The sequence below is a fragment of the Oncorhynchus keta genome, chromosome 13 (genome assembly GCF_023373465.1).
Source record: "Oncorhynchus keta strain PuntledgeMale-10-30-2019 chromosome 13, Oket_V2, whole genome shotgun sequence".
Taxonomy (NCBI): Eukaryota; Metazoa; Chordata; class Actinopteri; order Salmoniformes; family Salmonidae; genus Oncorhynchus; species Oncorhynchus keta.
The window spans coordinates 26,151,377-26,176,332 of NC_068433.1; the positions used below are offsets into that span (position 1 = coordinate 26,151,377).

A 24,956-nucleotide genomic window follows, 5' to 3' on the forward strand; every position below is an offset into this window, starting at 1 on the left:
TTAAGCGAAGCAAAGGCACCAGGTGAAAATAGGTAATGGCTTTGCAGTAAGGGATTGAATTGGGATAAATTGAAGGTGGATTTGTTATTCCTTTCCTAGATACTATGTATGTTGTATCCCATCAACTAAAATCACCTGCTCATCAACCAATTAAACAGCATTGCCGCTCAACAGAAACATTTCCGTCAAAGCACTATTCAATGGAGTTCAGCTTTAAGAAACACTCACGTCATCTCCATCCACGAGGAGTGTCATCTGGTGTCACGCTCCTCAGAGCTTCGATGCCTGTTTATGTGTCCAGTCCCTGTGTTGTAGTGCAGCAGCTCACATAGTCATTGAAGAACAAAGCACTGTCACAACCCCATCACTCACGAACCACCAAGTGGGACTGAACATGCTATGATAACCTGCCACACTACTACTGTATCTCAGTTCCCACTGGTGCTTAGCTAGCTTTCTGTACTGTACCATACTGTACTGCGAAACACAAATATCGTCAATGGGCTATCAGTACTGTACTAGTGCTAATTTTATCTATCCCTCCACAAGCCACAACTGTACAATGTGATGTACAGTACTGTTATAGATGAGCTACCAGTGATCAGGCTAAAGAAAGGCTAATCTAATGCTTAAAATAGCCAACATTTAATGAGCTAACCCCATGTGAACGAGCGACCAGTGAACGAGCGACCAGTAAACAAGCCCCCATGTCACTTCTAGCTCCCATGTCACTTGCCCTAACTTGGCGGTCACACGGGAACAGATTAGAAAGTACAGATTAGAGAATAGGCCTACAGTACTGTGTAAACCGTCTGATTTAGAAACATATGCCATAACATATACTTTCTTTCTTTATCTCTCCTTCTCGCACCCCCTCCTCTCTCTCTCTTGCTCTCTCTCTCTTTCCCTCTCTCTCTCTCTTCCCCTTCTCTCACTGTCTCTCCCTCCCTCCCGCTCTCTCTCTCTCTACTCTCCCTCCCTCCCGCTCTCTCTCTTCTCTGTCCCTCTCCCTCTCTCTCTCTCTCCCTCATTCTCCCTTGCCTCATAGTCTCCTCCTCCAAGTGATTAGGTCACAATGTCCAGTGAGTCCAGACACAGGGTAGATGAGGTTAAAGTTCAGACGATGAAAGACGGTTCTCACTGTGGTGCTCTGGTTCACATGCCCCGCTACGTAACCGTGTTAGACATACTCAGTGTGGGGGTGCTGAAAAGGGGGTCATGAGGACCCACTACAGGAGCTGGGTTAATCCATGTGTACCATGTGTTGTGTGTTATGTATGAGTCAAATGAAAATAGTGAAAGGCATATCGAATATGATAATAGCATTCAGCTGGACATAGGTTATGCATTGGTGGGATAACTTCCGTTGAATTGTAGAGCTCTATAGAGTTACGCTGTGTGTCTATTGTTGCTCAGCTAAATTGAATACCAGTGGTTTTCAAAGATGCCTGGGGGGTTCAAAGCATCTCTCTCTCACACACACACACACACACACACACACACACACACAAACACACAGGTTAATTTTAGAGTATATCTGATGAGGAGGCTAGAAATAGCTGACCTTGGTCTTGAGCTTCTACAGTAGTTGGTCTCTAAGGTAGCCACTCTTATAGAATCAAGGTCAAACTAGTCTGGGTAGTTTTCCCCTTCAAAATGGAGCCCTTATCAGAGCTCTATGAAATAGCATACAGTACATTGGAATCTAACACATGATCAAATGACTCAAATTATTACATATTAAAAACATTTCAGACTAAACAAAAAGTTGTTTATTTTTGTAAACAAACAGACAACAGAGAGATGTTTGATTCCTTCTCATCTACATGATAATTCCCACACTCTTTCATCTATTTTTGTGTTGGTTCCAAGAGGGGATGTTTGGTCTGGGGGCTTACACCAGTGCTTCTTTAATGCATGCCCAGACAGAGATGTGTGGCACAGGGAGGGACATTACTGGAGCTCTAGGCCTATACAGGCCTCCAGATAGCCATTAGGGAGAGTGATAAGCGTATTACTGGCCTTGAGTAATGTCATATTGTATGTATCATTTCCGAACAGTTCCCTCACAGGGCTCCCTCACAGAGTTCCCTCACAGAGTTCCCTCACAGAGTTCCCTCACAGAGTTCCCTCACAGAGCTCCCTCACAGAGTTCCCTCACAGAGTTCCCTCACAGAGTTCCCTCACAGAGTTCCCTCACAGAGCTCAACTAAAGCAAACTCTTATCGCTGTTTCAATTTCAAACACTGTAATTCTGCTTTATTAAGTGAAGGAAAAGTTGGACAGCATTACCCAAATTCACAACAGTACTTCAGCACAGTCATCATTTCTTTAATTTCTTTAATTTCTTTATCAGACTAAAAGTTGAGTTGATCTAGGAGGCTAGATCTGAGGAGGCTATTGAAGCCAAAGATCTCAATCATCCCACTGAGAGTGAAGTCTTTATGTCATTACAAGTAGATGTATGGGCGCTGTCAGGGCTGCCCAATCTATCTCTCCCAGCATATTAAACTTGTGATTAAGCCACACAGTCTATCAGTCCCGGCCCCAGTACAGTGACAAAGAGATAGTAAAGCAGCTCTCAGTGCAATCAGACCAGGCGAGGAGGGCCCTGACATTGCCCTGTTATTGATTGCCACCATAAAGAACACAGTTTCGCTGACAACAACCACAGGGTGGATACCGCTCAGCCCCCCTTATCTGAGGATGACAGGCTGCATATCATGGAGTCGTTGGAGGAGTTTATCCGCAAAATCACAGGTGTGCAGAAAATTAGTCTGAGATGTCTTATTTGAGATATTCTTTGAAGAGGTATGGTTTCAGACGTTTTTGGAAGATGGGCAGGGACTCTGCTGTTCTAGGGTCAGGGGGAAGCTTGTTCCACCATTTGGGTGCCAGGACAGAGAAGAGCTTTGACTGGGCTGAGTGGGAGCTGACCCCCCGTGGTGGTGCGAGAGCCAATAGACCAGAGGTGGTAGAACAGAGTGTTCGAGTTGGGGTGTTGGGTTTGAGCAGAGCCTGAAGGTAGGGAGAGGCAGTTCCTCTTGCTGTTCCGCTGGCAAGCACCATGGTCTTATATCGGTTGCAAGCTTTGACTGGAAGCCAGTGTAGTGTGCAGAGGAGCAGGGTGACATGGGAGAACTTGGGAAGGTTGAACACCAGGTGGGCTGCGGCAGTCTGGTTAAATTACAGGGGTTTGATGGCACAAGCGGGGAGCCCAGCCATCAGAGAGTTGCAGTAGTCCAGACGGGAGACGACAAGTGCCTGGATTAGGACCTGCTCAACTTTCTATGTAAGGAAAGGTCGTACTCTACGGATGTTGTAGAGCATGAACCTGCAGGAGCGAGTCACTGCTTTGATGTTTGCGGAGAATGACAGGGTGTTGTCCAGGGTCACTCCAAGGTTCTTTGCTCTCTCAGAGGTGGAACTGTGGCGTTGTCAACCATGATGGAAAGGTCTTGGAGTGGGAAGATATAGACACATTCAAGCAGACGCAGACACGCAGACGTACATACACCCACATACTTATGCAAAGGCAGGCACACGCACAGATGGAAAAATCCTTGCAGCCCATGTTAACAAAGTAAGTAAAAATGTTGTCTGTTGGACTTTTAGGACATCATCACGTGGAACTAGTGTCACAGCTATGCCCCAAGCACACAAACGTCACACCCAAAAGTGGCCCGTGATTAATTTGACCTTCTTTTCTGCAAATAGATCACACAAAAAGGACTGTTTGTATGCACAGTATCCCATCTGAAAGCTAAAGTAAAAACTCCCTCACTGTCATACCAGCTTAGTCATGCGTTTTACATTGTGAGGACACCTACTTATCTACTTCATCTCTCTATCTATCTGCCACCTCTATCTGCCACGTCTCCTCCATTCATCACTCATTCCAACAGAGCAAGAAATACACTCGCTGAAGAAAACATTTGACTCAGTAGTCTCAAAGGGATTGATGGTACGATCAGTTAATGCAATCAGATACAATTGTCAGGCTATGTCCAACAGGCGATACTTGATAAAGACTGTATTTAGATAAGTAAACCCGCATTAGTCATCATTACTACTGTGTTTGGTCATTGTTGGTGATACTTCCGTCTTCATTTGTCACCTAGGTAAATTTGATGATTGTGTTGGGCCTATCAGCAGGGTTGGGGAATAAGTGATTGCATGTAATCAGTTAAATATAATCTGATTACAAATAAACTGTATCTTTAATCACTTACGTTACCAGAAACAACAAAAAGCATATTACAGAAACTTTTGAAAAACTAGATGCTTACTTTGAAATTCAGAACGGATTTTGGCGGGAAAGAAATATGAGGACACCTTTCTGTTTTCTCAATGACATTCAATTCAGCATTGAAGACAGGCACCAATGTTGTTATCGTTGTGTGCTTTTAGTTTTTAGATTTGTATTTGAAATTCAGTTTAGTTTCAGTTCTATTTCAGACAGGATTGACACATTTTTATACAGTTTCAGTTTGATAAAAACATTTCTATTGTTTTTATATTATTTAGATTGACTTTTACTTTTAGTGTTAGGGACAGAAAGCAGAATTATGTGTGGGAGGCTAGAAGCCTCAGTCACAATTTGAGATAGTCCTGTCACACATTTCCTTTCTTTTTATAGGGGTGGGGGAGGGGGGTAGATCAGCTTTAATATTGCAGACAGATTATGGCTTCTATCAATGTAATTGTCTGCATCATTTCCAATCTCACATATATATATATTGAAAATATACAGTACCAGTCAAAAGTTTGGACACACCAACTCATTCTTTATTTTTTCTATTTTGTAGAATAATAGTGAAGACATCAAAACTATGAAATAACACATATACAATCATGTAGTAACCAAAATAAGTGTACAACAAATCTAAATATATTTTCAGATAGCCAAATATATTTCTTCAGATAGGCATCCTTTGCCTTGATGACAGCTTTGCACACTCTTGGCATTCTCTAAACCAACTTCTTGAAGTTCCAACATATGCTGAGCACTTCTTAGCTGCTTTTCCTTCACTCTGCTGTCCAACTCATCCCAAACCATCTCAATTGGGTTGAGGTCAGGTGATTGTGGAGACCAGGTCATCTGATGCAGCACTCCATCACTATACTTGGTCAAATAGCCATTAGACAGCCTGGGGGTGAGTTTTGGGTTATTTTCCTGTTGAAAAACAAATGATAGTCCCACTAAGCGCAAACCAGATGGGATGGCATATCCCTGCAGAATGCTGTGGAAGACATGCTGGTTAAGTGTGCTTTGAATTCTAAATAAATCACAGACAGTGTCACCAGCAAAGCACCCCCACACATCACACCTCCTCTTCCATGCTTCAAGGTGGGAAACACACATGCAAAAATCATCCGTTCACCTACTCTGCGTCTCACAAAGACATGGCAGTTGGAACCAAAAATCAAGAATTTTGACTAATCAGACAAAATGACAGATTTCCACTGGTCTAATGTCCATTGTTCGTGTTTCTTGGCCCAATCAAGTCTCTCTTCTTCTTATTGGTGTCCTTTAGTTGTGGTTTCTTTGTAGTTATTTTACCATGAAGGACTGATTCACGCAGCCTCCTCTGAACAGTTGATGTTAATGTAATACCCTTGTTAAAACCAAGTATTGAGTTTATTTGTTATAAATAATTGGTTTTATATTTAAAAGGTGATTGAATTGCTCCCGTATTGTAATGTTGTTAATGCATTTCTTTTGAAGACATATTTCTTTAAGGTATAAGTGAATAGCTTGGTTAACTTTTAAGTTTAGGTTTTGACCAATAAGGTAGCTTGTTAAGCTGTGGCCAATTGGAGAGTGGACCTGGTTAACGGGAGGCCTGGGAAAAAAAGAGAGGGAGAGAGACATTGAGAAAAGGATGGACAGTACATTATGACCGTTGGTGAAGAATAATTATAAAAGAAGACAATAAAAAGTAGAACAAAACCGTAACCTACCGAGTTTGAAGAGAAATAATGATTTTATTTTATAAGAGAGTTATAATTTTGTTGAGAAAGACTTAGTAAAGACTGAAGCTACAGTCTCATCCTGGAGGTATTTGACAGCCTTGAGGTTAGCCTAGCATTGTGTGAAACCAAGAGAGAATTGCTTGGGAAGGCTTAACGAGTTCATGTTCCCATGGGATATCGGTTACTGCTAAAGAGTACTGTCTGCATTGACAGCTGTGCTTGCTGTGGATCTTGTGAGGAAACCTGCAAGGAACTGCCATACTTTACTGAGAGAATATCTACGAGTAGTGAGTAACCACAACGGTGGGGTGCTTCTGGACTTTATGTGTGTCGTCATTTCTTTTAGCTCCAACGCGCGCCAGCGGGTTGTTAAACAAGCTTGAAATCATTTGGACATGGGTTGTGCACGACTCATTGGGGTTCATTATTTGTATTTCTTTTGATGTGGTGCTTCGAAAATGTAAGGTAATATCATGAGAGTCAAATTCAAGCCTGGTGAGAGGGTTACATTGAGATGTGTCTGTTACTTGAACTCTGTGAAGCACTGATTTGGGCAACAATTTCTGAGGATGGTAACTAATGAACCTATCCTCTGCAGCAGAGATACCTCTGGGTCTTCATTTCCTGTGGCGGTCCTCATGAAAGCGAGTTTCATCATAGTGCTTGATGGTTCTTGCAACTGCACTTGAAGAAACCTTCAAAGTTCTTGAAATGTTCCGTATTGACTGACCTTCACGGCAAAAATAAATGATGTTCTGTCATTTCTCTTTGCCTTTTGAGATGTCCTTGCCATAATATGGTCTTTTATCAAGTAGGGCCATCTTCTGTATACCAGCCCTACCTTGTCACAACACAACTGATTGACTCAAACGCATTAAAAATAAATAAATTCCACAAATGAACTTTTAACGAGGCACACCTGAAGAGTAGCGAGAAGGATCGGAGGACCAATGCGCAGCGTGGTAAGTGTCCATAATGTTTAATCAAACACAACAGAGCACTGGAACAAAACAATAAACATGAATAAACAGTCCCATGTGGTAACAAACACTGACACGGAAGACTAACACCCACAGCTCAAAAGTGAAACCAGGCTGCCTAAGTATGATTCTCAACCAGGGACAACGATTGACAGCTGCCTCTGATTGAGAACCATACTGGGCCGAACACAGAAATCCCAATTTATAGAAAAAGGAACATAGACAACCCACCGAACTCACGCCCTGACCATACTAAAACAAAGACATAACAAAGGAACTAAGGTCAGAACGTGACAGACACACCAAATGCGTTTGCTGGATCCTTTTTGTCTTCTTTTAATACCTTTTAACAAAAGAAACAGAAAGTAATCAGGTTGCGTTACTGGGTTTAGGTCATTCAAAAGATACATTACTGATAAACAATTGGGACAGGTAACTAGTACCTGTACTAGATTACACTTAGAAAGTAACCTACCCAACCATATCTCACTGCTTGTCCTCTATAGACAACATCTAACTGAGCACACAAGGGACAAAATGATCTATACTTCTGTATGTACAGTGCATAGCAGAATACCATCTGTATCTCATCTATAGTTATAATTAGCTTTCCACTTCATAGGCAATTCAGAACACCAACCTGTAGTTGAAGTATGATGGATAATAACATCTTATGGGGTTGACAGTGTGAACTAAACTCCACACAGGCTATCCTCATGAGAGAAGAAGAGGGTGGGAGGCTACTAAAACTACCTTTCAACACCGTCATCAAACCACTTTACGTGGACATGTACAACTCGAACAGGTAATGAGCACACCACTAGTTCATCATCCTTCACCAACGCTGATGTTGATGAACCCATATTATCACATTATTAGTTTCCTCTAGACGCTCTGAAACGCAGCCTGAGCAGATCCGTTGACCAGAGACACTCTATTCTTTACAGTCAAAAAGTATAAACCCCTAATCAACTTTTATTGAACCTTAAATCAAAACAACAGTTTCTCCCCTATAAACTCTAGAGTCTCTCGAACCGAGTAGAAGTGTTGACCAGATTCACTCACGTCTGTGCAGTCAGAGAGCAGGTGCTTCTGGAGGGAGTCTGCACCCCTGATGAACCTCTTCTTGGTCCCAACCCGATCTGCTAGGTTACCCATGGTGACCCGGTTGAGAACCACAACGCACAAGGTCAAGGGAGGATATTTCAGCCTAGTAAATTTTGTCAGAGCTTCTCTTAATCTCGTATCGTCTCGTATCCCTTCAACTCTAAAACCTTCTTGCTTTCCCTCGCTTTCTCTCGCTCACACACACTTGACGCTTTCCAAACACACACACACACACACACACAAACACACACATTTCCAGTCTCCTATGTGAATCTGGGTTAGATTGGTTCTTTTTGGAGCGGCTGCTAAAATAGGATGTCCTCTAGATCAGAGAGAGAAGGACATGGGGGTCTGAGGGGACCTGGACTCAGTAGAGGGGACGGAGAGGTCATACACTCAGCCTCACTGAGTAAGAGGATGAGGAGAAAGTGGTAGAGCAGGGATGGGCAACATTGATGGGGGTGGAAGCCACCCAGAAATTCTGAACTCATCATGCTGGCCACAGTTGCTCACGGGTCTGTGTAACCATATCCAATTTAATAAAATTCTACACATTTTGCCATGGTGCAGAGAGAAAGGTTTGCCATTTAATAACTCATGTCATGCAATTCTACTCATTTTGCCACAGGGTAGAGCGAAATGTTTGCCATTTTTAATATGACATCTGAGTGAGACTGACTAACAAAATCAACTGGGGCCCCGAGGTCAGTAATATGACCATGATAACAAGTTTAGATAGCTGGCCGCTAAGCTTACTTACAAATCTAAAAAATGTTAGCTGACATGGCTAATTGAGTGACTATCAGTGACTGATATAACAAGAGAAAAACTGCGGATGCACAACCACATTTTTAACTTGCACCTTGTGTATTCTACTATTATAACTCTCAACATTAAGTTGAGACCCCGACTGAGTTCCTAAAAAAAACACATGCTGGTTCATTTTTGACTTAATTTTTGACTGTCCTGCTTATGTCACCCACCTTACATAACCAGGGACCCCACACACACACACACACACACACACACACACACACACACACACACACACACACACACACACACACACACACACACACACACACACACACACACACACACACACACACAAACACAAACAAACACACACACAAATGGCTACATACAGTGTCAAGAAAAAGTATGTGAACCCTTTGGAATTACCTGGATGTCTGCATAAATTGGTCATCTGTAACGGCGTTCTTCGTTTGTAGAAAGAGAGTCGGACCGAAATGCAGCGTGGTGGTTACTCATGTCTTTAATGAAGAAAAACGGAACGATACATAAAATAACTAATAAATACAAAAACAACAAACGGAACGTGAAACCTATTACAGCCTATCTGGTGAACACTACACAGAGACAGGAACAATCACCCACGAAATACAAAGTGAAACCCAGGCTACCTAAATACGGTTCCCCATCAGAGACAACAAGAATCACCTGACTCTGATTGAGAACCGCCTCAGGCAGCCAAGCCTATACTAGACACACCCCTAATCAACCACAATCCCAATGCCTACAAAAACCCCAATACGACAATACAATAACCCCATGTCACACACCCTTGCCTGAACAAATAATTAAAGAAAACACAAAATACTAAGACCAAGGCGTGACAGAACCCCCCTTAAGGTGCGGACTCCCGGACGCACCTCAAACCATAGGGAGGGTCCGGGTGGGCATCTGTCCATGGTGGCGGTTCCGGCTCGGGACGTGGACCCCACTTCATTAATGTCCTAGTTCCTCCCCTTCGCGTCCTGGGATAATCCACCCTCGCTGCCGACCATGGCCTAATAGTCCTCACCCAGAACCCCACTGAACTGAGGAGCAGCTCGTGACTGAGGGGCAGCTCGGGACTGAGGGGCAGCTCGGGACTGAGGGGCAGCTCGGGACTGAGGGGCAGCTCGGGACTGAGGGGCAGCTCGAGACTGAGGGGCAGCCCGGGAACTGAGGGGCAGCCCGGGACTGAGGGGCAGCCCGGAACTGAGGGGAAGCCCAGTACTGAGAGAAAGCCCAGTACTGAGAGGAAGCCCAGTACTGAGAGGAAGCCCAGCACTGAGATGAAGCTCAGGTAGGTAGCCGGCTCCGGTAGATCCTGGCTGGCTGGCGGATCTGGAAGATTCTGGTTGACTAGCAGATCTGGAAGATTCTGGTTGACTGGCAGATCTGGAAGAGACTGGTTGACTGGCAGATCTGGAAGAGACTGGTTGACTGGCAGATCTGGAAGAATCTGGTTGACTGGCAGATCTAGAAGATCATGGCTGACTGGCGGATCTAGCTGCTCTATGCCGACTGACAGCTCTGGCTGCTCCATGCAGACTGACAGCTCCTTGCAGACTGACAGCTCTGGCTGCTTCATGCCGACTGACAGCTTTGGCTGCTTCATACAGACTGACAGCTCTGGCTGCTTCATGCAGACTGACAGCTCTGGCTGCTTCATGCAGACTGACAGCTCTGGCTGCTTCATACAGACTGACAGCTCTGACTGCTCCATGCAGGCTGACAGCTCTGACTGCTCCATGCAGGCTGGCAACACCTTGCAGACTGGCAGCTCTTTGCAGACTAGCAGCTCCTTGCAGACTGGCAGCTCTGGCTGCTTCATGCAGACTGACAGCTCAGGCTGCTCCGAACAGGCAGGAGGCTCCGGCAGTGCTGTAGAGGAGGAAGGCTCTGATAGTGCTGAACAGGCGGGAGACTCCGACAGCGCAGGAGGGAAGGAAGGCTCTGATAGCGCTGAACAGACAGGAGACTCCAGCAGCGCAGGAGGGAAGGAAGGCTCTGATAGCGCTGAACAGACAGGAGACTCCAACAGCGCTGTAGAGGAGGAAGGCTCTGATAGCGCTGAACAGGCGGGAGACTCCGACAGCGCAGGAGGGAAGGAAGGCTCTGGCTGTGCTGAACAGGCGAGGCGCACTGACGGCCTGGTGCGTGGTGCTGGAACTGGTGCTACAGGATCGAGGACACGCACAGGAAGCCTGGTGCGGGGAGCTGCTACCGGAGGACTGGTGTGTGAAGGTGGCACAGGATGGACTGGACCGTGAAGGTGTACTGGAGAGCCTGAGAGCAGGACTGGCACAGGACGTGCAAGGCTAGGTAGGTACACAGGAGGCCTGGTGCGTGAGGCTGGCACATTTTTCACCAGCCGACTAACACGCACCTCAGGACGAGTATGGAGCGCTGACCCAGGTGCCATTAAATCCCCGACACGCTCCGTCGGACGAATATCGTACCTATAGCAGCATACTAGCAACTCCCTCATTACTCTCTCCTCCACTTTCCCCATTAACTCCTTCACAGTCTCTGTTTCGCTCACCTCTAACACCGGCTCTGGTTCTGGTCTCCTCCTTGGCTCCTCACGATAAACAGGGAGAGTTGGCTCTGGATAGACCGGACCGTGCAGGCGCACTGGAGCTCTTGAGCACCGAAGCTGCCCAACGTTACCTGGCTCGATGCCCACTCTAGCCCGGCCAATACGAAGGGCTGGTATGAACCGCACCGGGCTATGCATCCGCACTGGAAACACTGTGCGCTCCATAGCATAACACGGTGCCTGCCCGGTCTCTCTAGCCCACCGGTAAGCACAGGGAGTTTGCGCAGGTCTCCTACCTGGCATAGCCATACTCCCTGTAAGCCCCCCCAATAATTTTTTTGGGCTGCGTTTCGGGCTTCCTTGCCAACCGTGTTCCCTCGTATCGTCGGCTCCTATCTCCGGCTGCCTCTGCTCTCCTAAGTGCCTCCACCTGTTCCCATGGGAGGCGATCTCTTTCGGCCAGTATCTCCTCCCAAGTGTAACAACCTTTACCATCCAACACGTCTTCCCATGTCCATTCTCCGAATAATTCATCCTCCTTTTGCTGCTCATGCTGTCGCTGCCGTGTCTTTCTCTTCGACTCCATTCTCCTATAGCCCTCTTTGCACTGCTCCAGCGAATCCCAGGCGGGCTCTGGCACTCTCTCTGGGTCGACCGCCCACCTGTCTATTTCTTCCCACGTAGTATACTCCATACTTCTGCTGTCCATAACATCCTCCCTTCGCTGCTCATGCTGTCGCTGCCTGTTAACACGCTGCTCGGTCCGTGTGGGATGGGTGATTCTGTAACGGCGTTCTTCGTTTGTAGAAAGAGAGTCGGACCGAAATGCAGCGTGGTGGTTACTCATGTCTTTAATGAAGAAAAACGGAACGATACATAAAATAACTAATAAATACAAAAACAACAAACGGAACGAGAAAACCTATTACAGCCTATCTGGTGAACACTACACAGAGACAGGAACAATCACCCACAAAATACAAAGTGAAACCCAGGCTACCTAAATACGGTTCCCCATCAGAGACAACAAGAATCATCTGACTCTGATTGAGAACCGCCTCAGGCAGCCAAGCCTATACTAGACAAACCCCTAATCAACCACAATCCCAATGCCTACAAAAACCCCAATACGACAATACAATAACCCCATGTCACACCCTGGCCTGAACAAATAATTAAAGAAAACACAAAATACTATCACCAAGGCGTGACATCATCAAATTTGATCTGATCTTCATCTAAGTCACAACAATAGACAAATATACTGTGCTTACACTAAAAACACACAAACATAATTTAGACATTCGGTGTGGGTTGGAAAAAGTGTGAACCCCTAGGCTATTGACTTCTCCAAAAGCTCATTTGAATCAGGAGTCAGCAAACCTGGAGTCCAATCAATGAGAAACATTTTGGAGATGTTAGTTAGAGCTGCCTTGCCCTATAAAAAACAATCACAAGAAGCATTGCCTGATGTGAACCATACCTCGCACAAAAGAGTTCTCAGAAGACCTAAGATTAAGAATTGTTGACTTGCATAAACCTGGAAAGGGTTACAAAATTATCTCTAAAAGTGTTGATGTTCACCAGTCCACAGTAAGACAAATTGCCTAAAAATGGAGAAAGCACTGTTCAGCACTGTTGCTATTCTCCCTAGGACTGGTCGTCCTGCAAAGTTGACCGCAAGAGCACAGTGCAGAATGCTCAATGAGGTTAAGAAGAATCCTAGAGTGTCAGCTAAAGACTTACAGAAATCTCTGGACCATGCTAACATCTCTGTTGATGAGTCTACGATATGTTAAACACTAAACAAGAATGGTGTTCATGGGAGGACACCACGGAAGAAGCCACTGCTGTCCAAAAAAAGTTTGCAAAAGTGCACCTGAATGTTCCACAGCACTACTGGCAAAATATTCTGTGGACAGATTGGAAGGAACACACAACCCTATGTGTGGAGAAAAAAAGGCACAGCACTCCAACAACAAAACCTCATCCCAAATGTAAAGTATGGTGGAGGGAGCATGATGGTTTAGGGCTGCTTTGCTGCCTCAGGGCCTAGACAGCTTGCTATCATCGATGGAAAAATGAATACCCAAGTTTATCAAGACATTTTGCATCTGTCTGCCAATTGAAGCTCAACAGAAGTTGGGTGATGCAACAGGACAACGACCCAAAACACAGAAGTAAATCAACAACAGAATGGCTTTAACAGAAGGTAATACGCCTTCTGAAGTGACCCAGTCAGAGTCCTGACCTCAACCCGATTGAGATTCTGTGGCATGACCTCAGCAGAGCAGTTCACACCAGACATCCCAAAGAATATTGTCGAAGTGAAACAGTTTTGTAAAAAGGAATGGTCAAAAATTCCTCCTGACCGTTGTGCAGGTCTGATCCGCAACTACAGAAAAGGTTTGGTTGAGGTTTTTGCTGCTAAAGGACGGTTAACCAGTTATTAAATCCAAAGGTTCACATACCTTTTCCCACCCTGCACTGTGAATGTTTACACGGTGTTCAAAAAAGACATGAAAACGTATAATTGTTTGTGTGTTATTAGTTTAAGCAGACTGTGCTTGTCTATTGTTGTGACCTAGATGAAGATCAGATCTAATTTTACGACCAATTTATGAAGAAATCCAGTTATTTCCAAAGGGTTCACATACTTTTTCTTGCCACTGTAGATAGTTTAGGTAAGTGGAGAGGCATAGTAATGTATTAAGCTGATTATGTAATATGGCTAGAGTTTGATTTGATATTTCTTTGATCACACACACAGACAGATATTGTGGATCAGGTCTTGTGATGGGATGTCTGCTCCACTCTCTCCAGCCATTATCAAAGGAAGTCAATGTTGTATGCGTACGTGTGTGTGTGTTTGTTTTCAAAGAGGATGAAATCTACTGTCAAACTCTAGCTATGTTACTGAACCAGGGACCACACACACACACACACACACACACACACACACACACACACACACACACACACACACACACACACACACACACACACACACACACATGGCTACATACTGTAGATAGTTTAGGTAAGTGGAGAGGCAAAGTAATATATACAGCTGATTATGTAATATGGCTAGAGTTTGATTTTAGATTTCATCCTCTTTGATTACACACACACACACACACATCACAAACAATAACGAGCTGAATCCCTCAACTGCAACCAATATGATCATACATTGAGCTATCATTCTCCTCCAATGGTCTCCTCAACACAATCATCCAAAGTTCAGTGAATTGTTAAAACGTGGATAAGGAATAAAATAATACCATGCGAGGGGATAAAGAATCAGTCAGTGAATTATGTCCAAACACTGTATGCTACTGTACTGTCATACTGTACTGTCATACTGTACTGTCATAAAGCACAGAAAACAGAAACCAAAACCTCTCCACCTTTTCACCCTGGCCTCCAGATCATACACTCTGCTTTGAGAAGTGTGTGAGAAAGTAGACAGAGCATTTTTATTGTTGTTTTCTCAGACCTTATGAAGTGCTCTATCCCTCTCTCGGAGAGGACATATTCACCTCTGGATGCGGCCCTAATGCTCTGCACTCGTATGTTATGTTATGAACGGAAGAGAAGAAGGAGAAACATGAGTTTGACCTGCCTGCTGGTAATCAGTTTGTCGGTACAATATATTAGTGGAGTGGAGAGTGTGTGTGTGTGTATGTCTGTGTGTGTATGTCTCTCTCTCTGTGTGTGTGTGTGTGTGTGTGTGTGTGTGTGTGTGTGTGTGTGTGTGTGTGTGTGTGTGTGTGTGTGTGTGTGTGTGTGTGTGTGTGTGTGTGTGTGTGTGTGTGTGTGTGTGTGTGTGTGTGTGTGTGTGTGTGTGTGTGTGTGTGTCCATTTCTCAGGGCTGTGGAGAGATCACACTGTCATTTCAGTCGAGCAGGGAGACAATGAATCACATTACATGCTGCTAAAACACACACATACACTCTGTGACCCTGACCAGGGGCTGCAGATAAGACTCACGCTACCATTACCGCACAGCACAGAGGCCAGAGAGGAACAATCTAATTAGACTATATTACATTACACTACTCACATTCTTTCATGCACACATATTCAGAAAAACCCACTCAAACACACACACACACACACACACACACACACACACACACACACACACACACACACACACACACACACACACACACACACACACACACACACACACACACACACACACACAGAGGGGGGGTCACAGTCATCTCCCCACTCTTCATTTCCTCACATGACAGAGCACTCAATCAGGAAAACAGTGATCAAGTCACACCTCCCAGTGGTCAATGCCTGTAGATCAGCCTTCCTTCTCCCCCTTCCCTCTCTCCCCTTCTTCCTTCCAACTCTCCCCCTCTCCCCTCCCTCTCTCTCTTCCCTCTCTCCCCTCCTCCCTTCCCTCCCTTCCCCTCTCCCCTCCCTCTCTCTCTTCCCTCTCTCCCCTCCTCCCTTCCCTCCGTTTCCTCTCTCCCCCTCTCCTCCTCTCCCTTCCCCCCCTTCCCTCTCTTGCCCTCTCCCCTCTCTCTCTCTCTCTCTCTCTCTCTCTCTCTTCCCTCCCTTCCCTCCCTTCCCTCCGTTTCCTCCCTTCCCTCTCTTGCCCTCTCCCCTCCCCCTCTTCCTTCCCTCTCTCCCCCTGTTCCTTCCCTCTCCCTTCCCTCCCTTCCCTCTCTTGCCCTCTCCCCTCCCCCTCTTCCTTCCCTCTCCCTCCCTTCCCTCTCTTGCCCTCTTCCTTCCCTCTCTCCCCCTCTCCCTTCACTTTCTCCCCCTGTTCCTTCCCTCTTCCTTCCCTCTCTCCCTCTCTCCCCCTCTCCCTTCCCTCTCCCATCCCTCTCTCCTCCTCTCCCTTCCCTCTCTCGCCCCTCTTCCTCTCCCTTCCATCTCCCTTCCCTCTCTCCCCCTCTTCTTCCCTCTCTACCCTCTTCCTTCCCTCTCCCCCTCTCCCTTCACTTTCTCCCCCTCTTCCTTCCCTCTCCCTCTCCTCTCCCTTCCCTCTCCCCCTCTCTCTTCACTTTCTCCCCCTGATCCTTCCATCTCCCTTCCCTCTTCCTTCCCTCTCTCCCCTTGCTCCTTCCCTCTCTCCCCTTCTTCCTTCCCTCTCTCCCCCTCTCCTCCTCTCCCTTCCCTCGCTCCCCCTCTTCTTCCCTCTCTACCCTCTTCCTTCCCTCTCCCTCTCCGTCTCCCTTTCCTCTCCCTTCCCTCTCCCTTTCCTGTCCCATTCCTCTCCCTTCCCTCTCTCTCTCTCTTCTCTCTCCCCTCCCCCTTCCCTCCCTTCCCTCTCCCTTCCCTCTCTCCCCCTCTTCATTCCCTCTCCCCCTCTCCCTTCCCTCTCTCCCCCTCTTCATTCCCTCTCCCCCTCTCACTTCACTTTCTCCTCAACGCCCTTCCCTCTCCCTTCCGTCTCTCCCCTTCATCCTTCCATCTCTCCCCTTCTTCCTTCCCTATCTCCCCCTCTCCCTTCCCTCTCTCCCCTATCCCTTCCCTCACTCACCCTCTTCCTTCTCTCTCTCCCCATCTCCCTTCCCTCTCTCCCCTCTCTCTGACCTGAGGACATTCCTCTAATCAACTTTCACAGATTTACAGCCAAAGCTAAATAGTTCCCAATGCAATGACCAGCCATAGTCTATATATAGGGTCTGTATCTGGGGCTGGCCTAGGAGCAAGTCACTCTGCATCAAGTAGGGGATCAACCATGAGAGGGGGTTATCAACACTATTTAGTCCCAGCGTGTGTATGAGTGCTATACATACTCAACTCAGCACTCAAACTCAACTGAAACTCTTTGTTCTGTTATAATCTCCACCCGGCACAGCCATCAGAGGACTGGTCACCCCTCATAGCCTGGTTCCTCTTTTTTCCTAAGTTTAGGTCTTTTTAGGGAGTTTTTCCTAGCCACACCTGCATTGCTTGCTGTTTGGGGTTTTAGGCTGGGTTTCTGTACAGCACTTTGATATATCAGCTGATGTAAGAAGGGCTATATAAATAAATTGGATTTGACCTGTAAGTACATGCAGTGTTTTAGTTGGCATGCTTGGTTCCTTCAGGCAGAAAATGAACAAGAGGAAAGTGATGACAGTTGAATTAGGTATGATGGATGAATGTGCACATATACAAGTGTGTGTGTGTGTGTGTGTGTGTGTGTGTGTGTGTGTGTGTGTGTGTGTGTGTGTGTGTGTGTGTGTGTGTGTGTGTGTGTGTGTGTGTGTGTGTGTGTGTGTGTGTGTGTGTGTGTGTGTGTGTGTGTGTGTGTGTGTGTGTGTGTCCTGTTGCATAGCTGCTGTTAAGGGAGAGGCATGGACAGAAGGATTAGGTTTGACGGGATACTGAGGCTTTATGAATTATGTATTTTGTGATGCTGTTTTGTCTTTGTGCGTGTTTGAGATACACATGCGCTCACACACACATTCACAGACACACAGACACACACACATTTAATTCCTTTGATAATGGCTGGAGAGGGTGGAGTAGACATCCCATCACAAGGCCTAACCCACAAGGTCTGTCTGTCTGTGTCTACACTGCAGTCTACAAAAAGCACCATTCTCACTCCTCACACCAGCCATGGGCGGCTCCTCCCTCCTCACTTGCGTAACAGTTGCTATTTATAACCATCTTAATTAGACATGGCTGAATATTGGAGCTTTTCCCCTTCTTCTTACCATTGCCAGTGGGCAGATACCAAACAGTGCTACCTTGTCTGGACGGTTTTTACATAAAGCCGTGAGCTGTTATAGATTAATATGCTTGTAAATTAGGTTACAGAGCACATTTAAAAGGAGAACGGGGCAATGGGGTGATGATGCCAGATGTATTATTCACAGTTGGTCACTACAGAGAAAACAAGGTTCTACGGAGGAGTTCAATTTTTCAAAACTTTCAAAACAAATGGATGGAGATGGAAAAGTTGGAGAGAGAGAGAGAGAGAGAGAGAGAGAGAGAGAGAGAGAGAGAGAGAGAGAGAGAGAGAGAGAGAGAGAGAGAGAGAGAGAGACAAGTTTTGCATTAGTGGGCATAATGTATAGTGTCAGTACTCTTTATGTTTGTGATCAGTATCGTGTCTGAAAGTAATGACATAAGTGCTTTGGTTTGGAAGGATGCTCAGTGTGAGAGAAAGAGGGGGAGAATAAACAGGAGCGAGAGAGAGAGAGAGAGAGAGAGAGAGAGAGAGAGGGGTCCATTCTCATGAGAACTCAGAGCCAATCCTTATGTCTGTCCTGTAATGTGATTTCCACTGGAGTGCATGGCCCCTCTGAGACACACACACACACACACATTGCTTACCTCAGTCATGTGGATGAGATAGATCCTCAGATCTTCAGCATGATCTGTGGAAGGAACAAAAAAGTTATGACATATTACCAATAACAATTATTCAGACGTTGATGGAAAGGCTGCCTACCACTGGTCAATGTCCTGGAAGTCATCCGTCACGAAAGACATGCTGTGTATCTACTGTAGGTCCAGATCAATAGCTTGGATCATCTGAGGCCAAGCTAGATGTCTGTCACCCTGTCACCACTGTCCCCACCCTGGTCCACTATGTCACACTATGTCACTCCCTGGTGACAACTGGAGGTGACAATCTGACAGCAGGGTTGACTCCTCCTGTGATGAGTGCCCTAGTCCTACCCAGGGGACAGATAGGAGGAGGTGTGAGGAGGGTGTCACTTATGTGTGTGTGTATGCATGTGCGGCTGTTCAACAAGCTCTCACAGTCCCACGTCAGAATTAGACGTTCATCAAAGTGTTCAATGTTACATTTACGTTTCCACGTCATCTGCCGAAGACCTCACACATGATGGATGTCTAATACTGAATTGTATTACGTGTGACCAGGCAGGTGTGAGTGTGCCTATGTACAGTTGAAGTCGGAAGTTTACATACACCTTAGCCAAATACATTTAAACGCCGTTTTTCACAGTTCCTGACATTTAATCTGAGTAAAAATTCCCTGTCTTAGGTCAGTTAGGATCACCACTTTATGTGAAATGTCAGAATAATAGTAGAGAGAATTATTTATTTCAGCTTTTATTTCTTTCATCACATTCCCAGTGGGTCAGAAGTTTAACTTGGGTCAAACGTTTCGGGTAGTCACACTCTGACCATTATTTGCGTTGTTTGATTCTATGTTTTGTTTGGTCAGGGTTTGATATGAGTGGACATTCTATGTTGTATGTCTAGTTTGTCTATTTCTATGTGTTTTGGCCTGATATGGTTCTCAATCAGTGGCAGGTGTTTGTCGTTGTCTCTGATTGGGAACCATATTTAGGTAGCCTGTTATGTATTGTGGTTCGTGGGTTATTGTCTATGTGATGTTGCATGTTAGCACAGAGTTTCTTTAGCGGTCACGTTCGTCTAGTTAGTTAGTTAGTTAGTTAGTTAGTTAGTTAGTTAGTTAGTTAGTTAGTTAGTTAGTTAGTTAGTTAGTTAGTTAGTTAGTTAGTTAGTTAGTTAGTTAGTTAGTTAGTTTGTTTGTTTTAGTGTACTTCACGTTTTTTTCCGTCTTTCATTAAATCATGCATTCACACCAAGCTGCGCTTTGGTCTCCTCAATACGACGATCGTGACAGAATAACCCACCAACAATGGACCAAGCCATGTGGTAATGGCCAGCAGCAGCAGCAGCGAAGAACGCAGGACTCATGGACTTGGGAGGAGATTCTGGATGTCGAAGGTCCCTGGGCACAGCCAGGGGAATATCGCCACACCAAAGCAGAGCTGGAGGCAGCGAAAGCAGAGAGGCGCTGGTATGAGGAGGCAGCGCGGCTGGAAGACCGAGAGGCAGCCCCAAAAATGTATTGGGGGGGCACAGCGGGAGTGTGGCAGAGTCAGGAGTCAGACCTGAGCCAACTCCCCCTGCTTACCGTAAGGAGCCAAGGATGGAACCAGAGCCGGTCAGGGCGGTATTGGAGGTGAGCGAAGCAGAGACAGTGATGGAGTTAATGGGGAGATTGGAGGAGAGAGTTATGAGGGAGGTGCTGTGTTGGTGCCTGAGGCACGACATCCGCCCGACGGAGCGTGTCGGGGATTTGATGTCACCTGGGTCAGCTCTCCATACTCTTCATGAGGTGCGTGCTAGCCGTCTGGTGAAGACTGTGTCAGCCTCACGCACCAGGCCTCCTGTGCGCCTCCCTAGCCCTGCACGTCCTGTGACAGCTCGGCGTTACAGTTCTCTGAACCGTGCTTACCGTGGCGGGCGTTGTACTGGTCAGGCACCGTGTTATGCGATGGAGCGCACGGTGTCCCCAGTACGCGTGCTTAGCCCGGTGCGTTACATCCCAGCTCCCCGCATCTGCCGGGCTAGGGTGAGGATCCAGCCAGGGCGGATGGTGCCAGCCCTGCTCTCAAAATCTCCAGGGCGCCTTCACGGTCCGGTCTATCCGGTGCCACCTCCACGCACCAGCCCTCCGGTGGCAGCCCCCCGCACCAGGCTGTCTCTCCGTCTCATCCCTACAGGTGCTCCCGCCTGTCCAGCACTGGCAGAACCTTCCTCCTGCCCAGCGCTGCCAGAGTCTCCTGTCTGTCCTTAGCCGTCAGAGTCTCCCGTCTGTCCTGAGCCGCCAGAGTCTCCCGTCTGTCCTGAGCCGCCAGAGTCTCCCGTCTGTCCTGAGCCGCCAGAGTCTCCCGTCTGTCCTGAGCCGCCAGAGTCTCCCGTCTGTCCTGAGCTGTTAAAGCCACCAGTCTGTCCTGAGCTGTCAGAACCGCCAGTCTGCCAGAGCCATCAGTCAGCCAGGAGTCGCCAGAGCCGCCAGTCAGCCAGGAACCGCCAGAGCCGCCAGTCAGCCAGGAGCTGCCAGAGCCGCCAGTCAGCCAGGAGCTGCCAGAGCCGCCAGTCAGCCAGGAGCTGCCAGAGCCATCAGCCAGCCAGGAGCTGCCAGAGCCGTCAGCCAGCCAGGAGCTGCCAGAGCCGTCAGCCAGCCAGGAGCTGCCAGAGCCGTCAGCCAGCCAGGAGCTGCCAGAGCCGTCAGCCAGCCAGGAGCTGCCAGAGCCGTCATCCAGCCAGGAGCTGCCAGAGCCGTCAGCCAGCCAGGAGCTGCCAGAGCCGTCATCCAGCCAGGAGCTGCCAGAGCCGTCAACCAGCCAGGAGCTGCCAGAGCCGTCAGCCAGCCAGGAGCTGCCAGAGCCGTCATCCAGCCAGGAGCTGCCAGAGCCGTCAACCAGCCAGGAGCTGCCAGAGCCGTCAGCCAGCCAGGAGCTGCCAGAGCCGTCAACCAGCCAGGAGCTGCCAGAGCCGTCAACCAGCCAGGAGCTGCCAGAGCCGTCAACCAGCCAGGAGCTGCCAGAGCCGTCAACCAGCCAGGAGCTGCCAGAGCCGTCAGCCAGCCAGGAGCTGCCAGAGCCGTCAACCAGCCAGGAGCTGCCAGAGCCGTCAACCAGCCAGGAGCTGCCAGAGCCGTCCGCCAGCCAGGAGCTGCCAGAGCTGTCAATCAGTCCGGAGCTGCCCCTTAGTCTGGACCTGCCCCTCAGTCCGGGGCTGCCCCTCAGTCCGGAGCTGCCCCTCAGTCCAAAGGCGCTCCTCAGTCCAGTGGGGCCTTTAATTAGGGTCTTCGACTCTAGGTTGGAGGCGAGGGTCGTCACTCTAAAGAGGCTATTGAAGAGTGCAATGACTTTGGTGGAGTGGGGTCCACGTCCCGCGCCAGAGCCGCAACCGCGGCCAGATGTCCACCCAGACCCTCCCCTATAGGTTTAGGTTTTGCGGCCGGAGTCCGCACCTTAGGGGGGGGGTACTGTCACACTCTGACCATTATTTGCATTGTTTGTTTCTATGTTTTGTTTGGTCAGGGTGTGATATGAGTGGGCATTCTATGTTGTATGTCGAGTTTGTCTATTTCTATGTGTTTTGGCCTGATATGGTTCTCAATCAGTGGCAGGTGTTTGTCGTTGTCTCTGATTGGGAACCATATTTAGGTAGCCTGTTTTGTATTGTGGTTTGTGGGTTATTGTCTATGTGATGTTGCATGTTAGCACAGAGTTTCTTTAGCGATCACGCTCGTCTTGTTATTTAGTTTGTTAGTTTTAGTGTACTTCGTGTTTTTTTCGTCTTTCATTAAATCATGTATTCACACCACGCTGTGCTTTGTTCTCCTCAATACGCCGATCGTGACACGGGTAGCCTTCCACACGCATCCCACAATAAGTTGGGTGACTTTTGGCCCATTCCTCCTGACAGAGCTGGTGTAACTGAATCAGGTTTGTAGGCCTCCTTGCCCTCACACGCTTTTTAAGTTCTGCCCACAAATGTTCTATAGGACTGAGGTCAGGGCTTTGTGATAGCCACTCCAATACCTTAACTTTGTTGTCCTTAAGCCATTTTGCCACAACTTTGGAAGTATGCTTGGGGTCATTGTCCATTTGGAAGAGCCAATTGCAACCAAGCTTTAACTTCCTGACTGATGGCTTCAATATATCCACATAATTTCCTGTCCTCATGATGCCATCTATTTTGTGAAGTACACCAGTCCCTCGTGCAGCAAAGCACCCCCACAACATGATTCTGCCACCCCCGTGCTTCACGGTTGGGATGGTGTTCTTTGGCTTGCAAGCCTCCCCCTTTTCCCTCCAAACATTATGATGGTCATTATGGCCAAACAGTTTGATTTTTGTTTCATCAGACCAGAGGAAATTTCTCCAAAAGTACAATCTTTGTCCCCATGTGCAGTTGCAAACCATAGTCTGTCTTTTTTCTGGCGGTTTTGGACTTCCTCCTTGCTGAGTGTCCTTTCAGGTTATGGTGATATCGGACTCATTTTTACTGTGGATATGGATACTTTTGTACCTGTTTCATCCAGCATCTTCACAAGGTCCTTTGCTGTTGTTCTGGGATTGATTTGCACATTTCGCAACAAAGTACGTTCATCTCTAGGACACAGAACACGTCTCCTTCCTGAGAGGTATGACAGCTGCGTGGTCCCATGATGTTTATACTTGCATACTATTGTTTGTACAGATGAACGTGGTACCTTCAGGCGTTTGGAAATTGCTCCCAAGGATGAACCAGAATTGTGGAGGTCTACAATTTTTTTCTGAGGTCTTGGCTGATTTCTTTTGATTTTCCCATGATGTCAAGAAGGTAGGCCTTGAAATACATTCACAGGTACAACTCCAATTGACTCAAATTATGTCAATTAGCCTATCAGAAGCTTCTAAAGCCATGACAACATTTTCTGAAATTTTCCAAGCTGTTTAAAGGCACGGTCAACTTAGTGTCTGACCCACTGGAATTATGAACAATAGTTGGAAAAATAACGTGTGTCATGCACAAAGTAGATGTCCTAACTGACTTGCCAAAACTATAGTTTGTTTTAATAAGACATTTGTGGAGTGGTTGAAAAAATCATTTTAATGACTCCAGCCTAAGTGTATGTAAACTTCAGACTTCAACTGTATATGTATCAAAGGTTAACTAGGGTGTGCTTATATCTGTCCATTTTCACTGTAAGTACAGTGTGTGTTGTGAAATGGAAATGTGATTTTTGCATATCCCACTCTCCCGAGACACCCTCGGAGACTGGGGTCACAGCCAGGGATTCGAGTAACCTTAAAATTAAACTGAAAAAGAGCTTTGCTCCAGGCTGAGGTTTGTGATTAACTTTTGCCAAGGAAAGACAGGAGAAATCCATTCCCTCCCTCCATCCATCCATTTCCTCAATCACGCCATCTGCTGAGGAGAAGAGATATGGCGGCCAAGAGGGTGTGATAAAGATCTCTAAGCCTTGATAGTTATCGACATTACATCTCTCCCACCCATCACACATATACAAACAAACTGTGTGTGTGTGTGTGTGTGTGTGTCCCAGTCCTTGTCTCTTCCTTAATGGAATGAGACAAGCTGTGATGGTGTGTGATGGGCCCACCTGCCATAGTGTCTGGTCCTCTCTAACTCCAGGCTGTCAACCTGTCTCCACTGTCTACCACAGTGAGACCACTGTCTGTTAACTAAGGTTTAATATCTTCCTGGAATTGTACAAATGTTCCATCCAGAAAATAAATCACTTTTCTCCCGGGTAAACCAAATATTTCCCGCCAATACCGGAAATATCATTCTAATCGTTATAATGCATTTAAATAGGTTTATGTCTGGATTTGATTAGAGCTTTGATAAAAAATTCTAACCTGATTCCTGAGCCTGATTAAATACATTTTATGAGCCCTACATTAAAGACATTTATTGATCACCCTTGAGATATTTCTACAACTTGATTGGAGTCTACTGGGAGGCTAGTCGGAATCGAGGGAAAGATGATCGGAGCAAATTACAGAGAGATCATTGATGAAAACCTGCTCCACTGTACTCAGAACCTCAGACTGGGGAGAAGGTTCACCTTCCAACAGGACAACGGCCCTAAGCACACAGCCAGGACAACGCAGGAGTGGCTTCGGGACAAGTCTCTGAATGTCCTTGAGTGGCCCAGCCAGAAACCGGACGTGAACCCAATTTAACATCTCTGGGGAGACCTGAAAATAGCTGTGCAGTGACGCTCCCCATCCATCCTCGCAGATCTTGAGAGGATCTGCTGAGAAGAATGTGAGAAACTCGCCAAATAC

The 24,956-nt window shown here is 46.8% G+C and overlaps 1 protein-coding gene across 6 annotated transcripts in view; it reads right to left on the bottom strand.

Annotated features, from left to right (window-relative positions):
• The window catches only part of LOC118387534 (regulator of G-protein signaling 3-like), a 217,559-nt gene that overhangs the window by 110,661 nt on the left and 81,942 nt on the right, over positions 1-24,956 (bottom strand). For 5 of the 6 annotated variants that reach the window (XM_052459849.1, XM_052459847.1, XM_052459846.1 and 2 more), the window contains one exon: positions 18,694-18,737. In XM_052459849.1, coding sequence (XP_052315809.1) covers positions 18,694-18,737 — 44 coding nt within the window. Of the gene's footprint in view, positions 1-228; positions 354-18,693; positions 18,738-24,956 lie in introns of those variants that run through there. The other variant, XM_052459851.1, reaches the window with a different exon arrangement.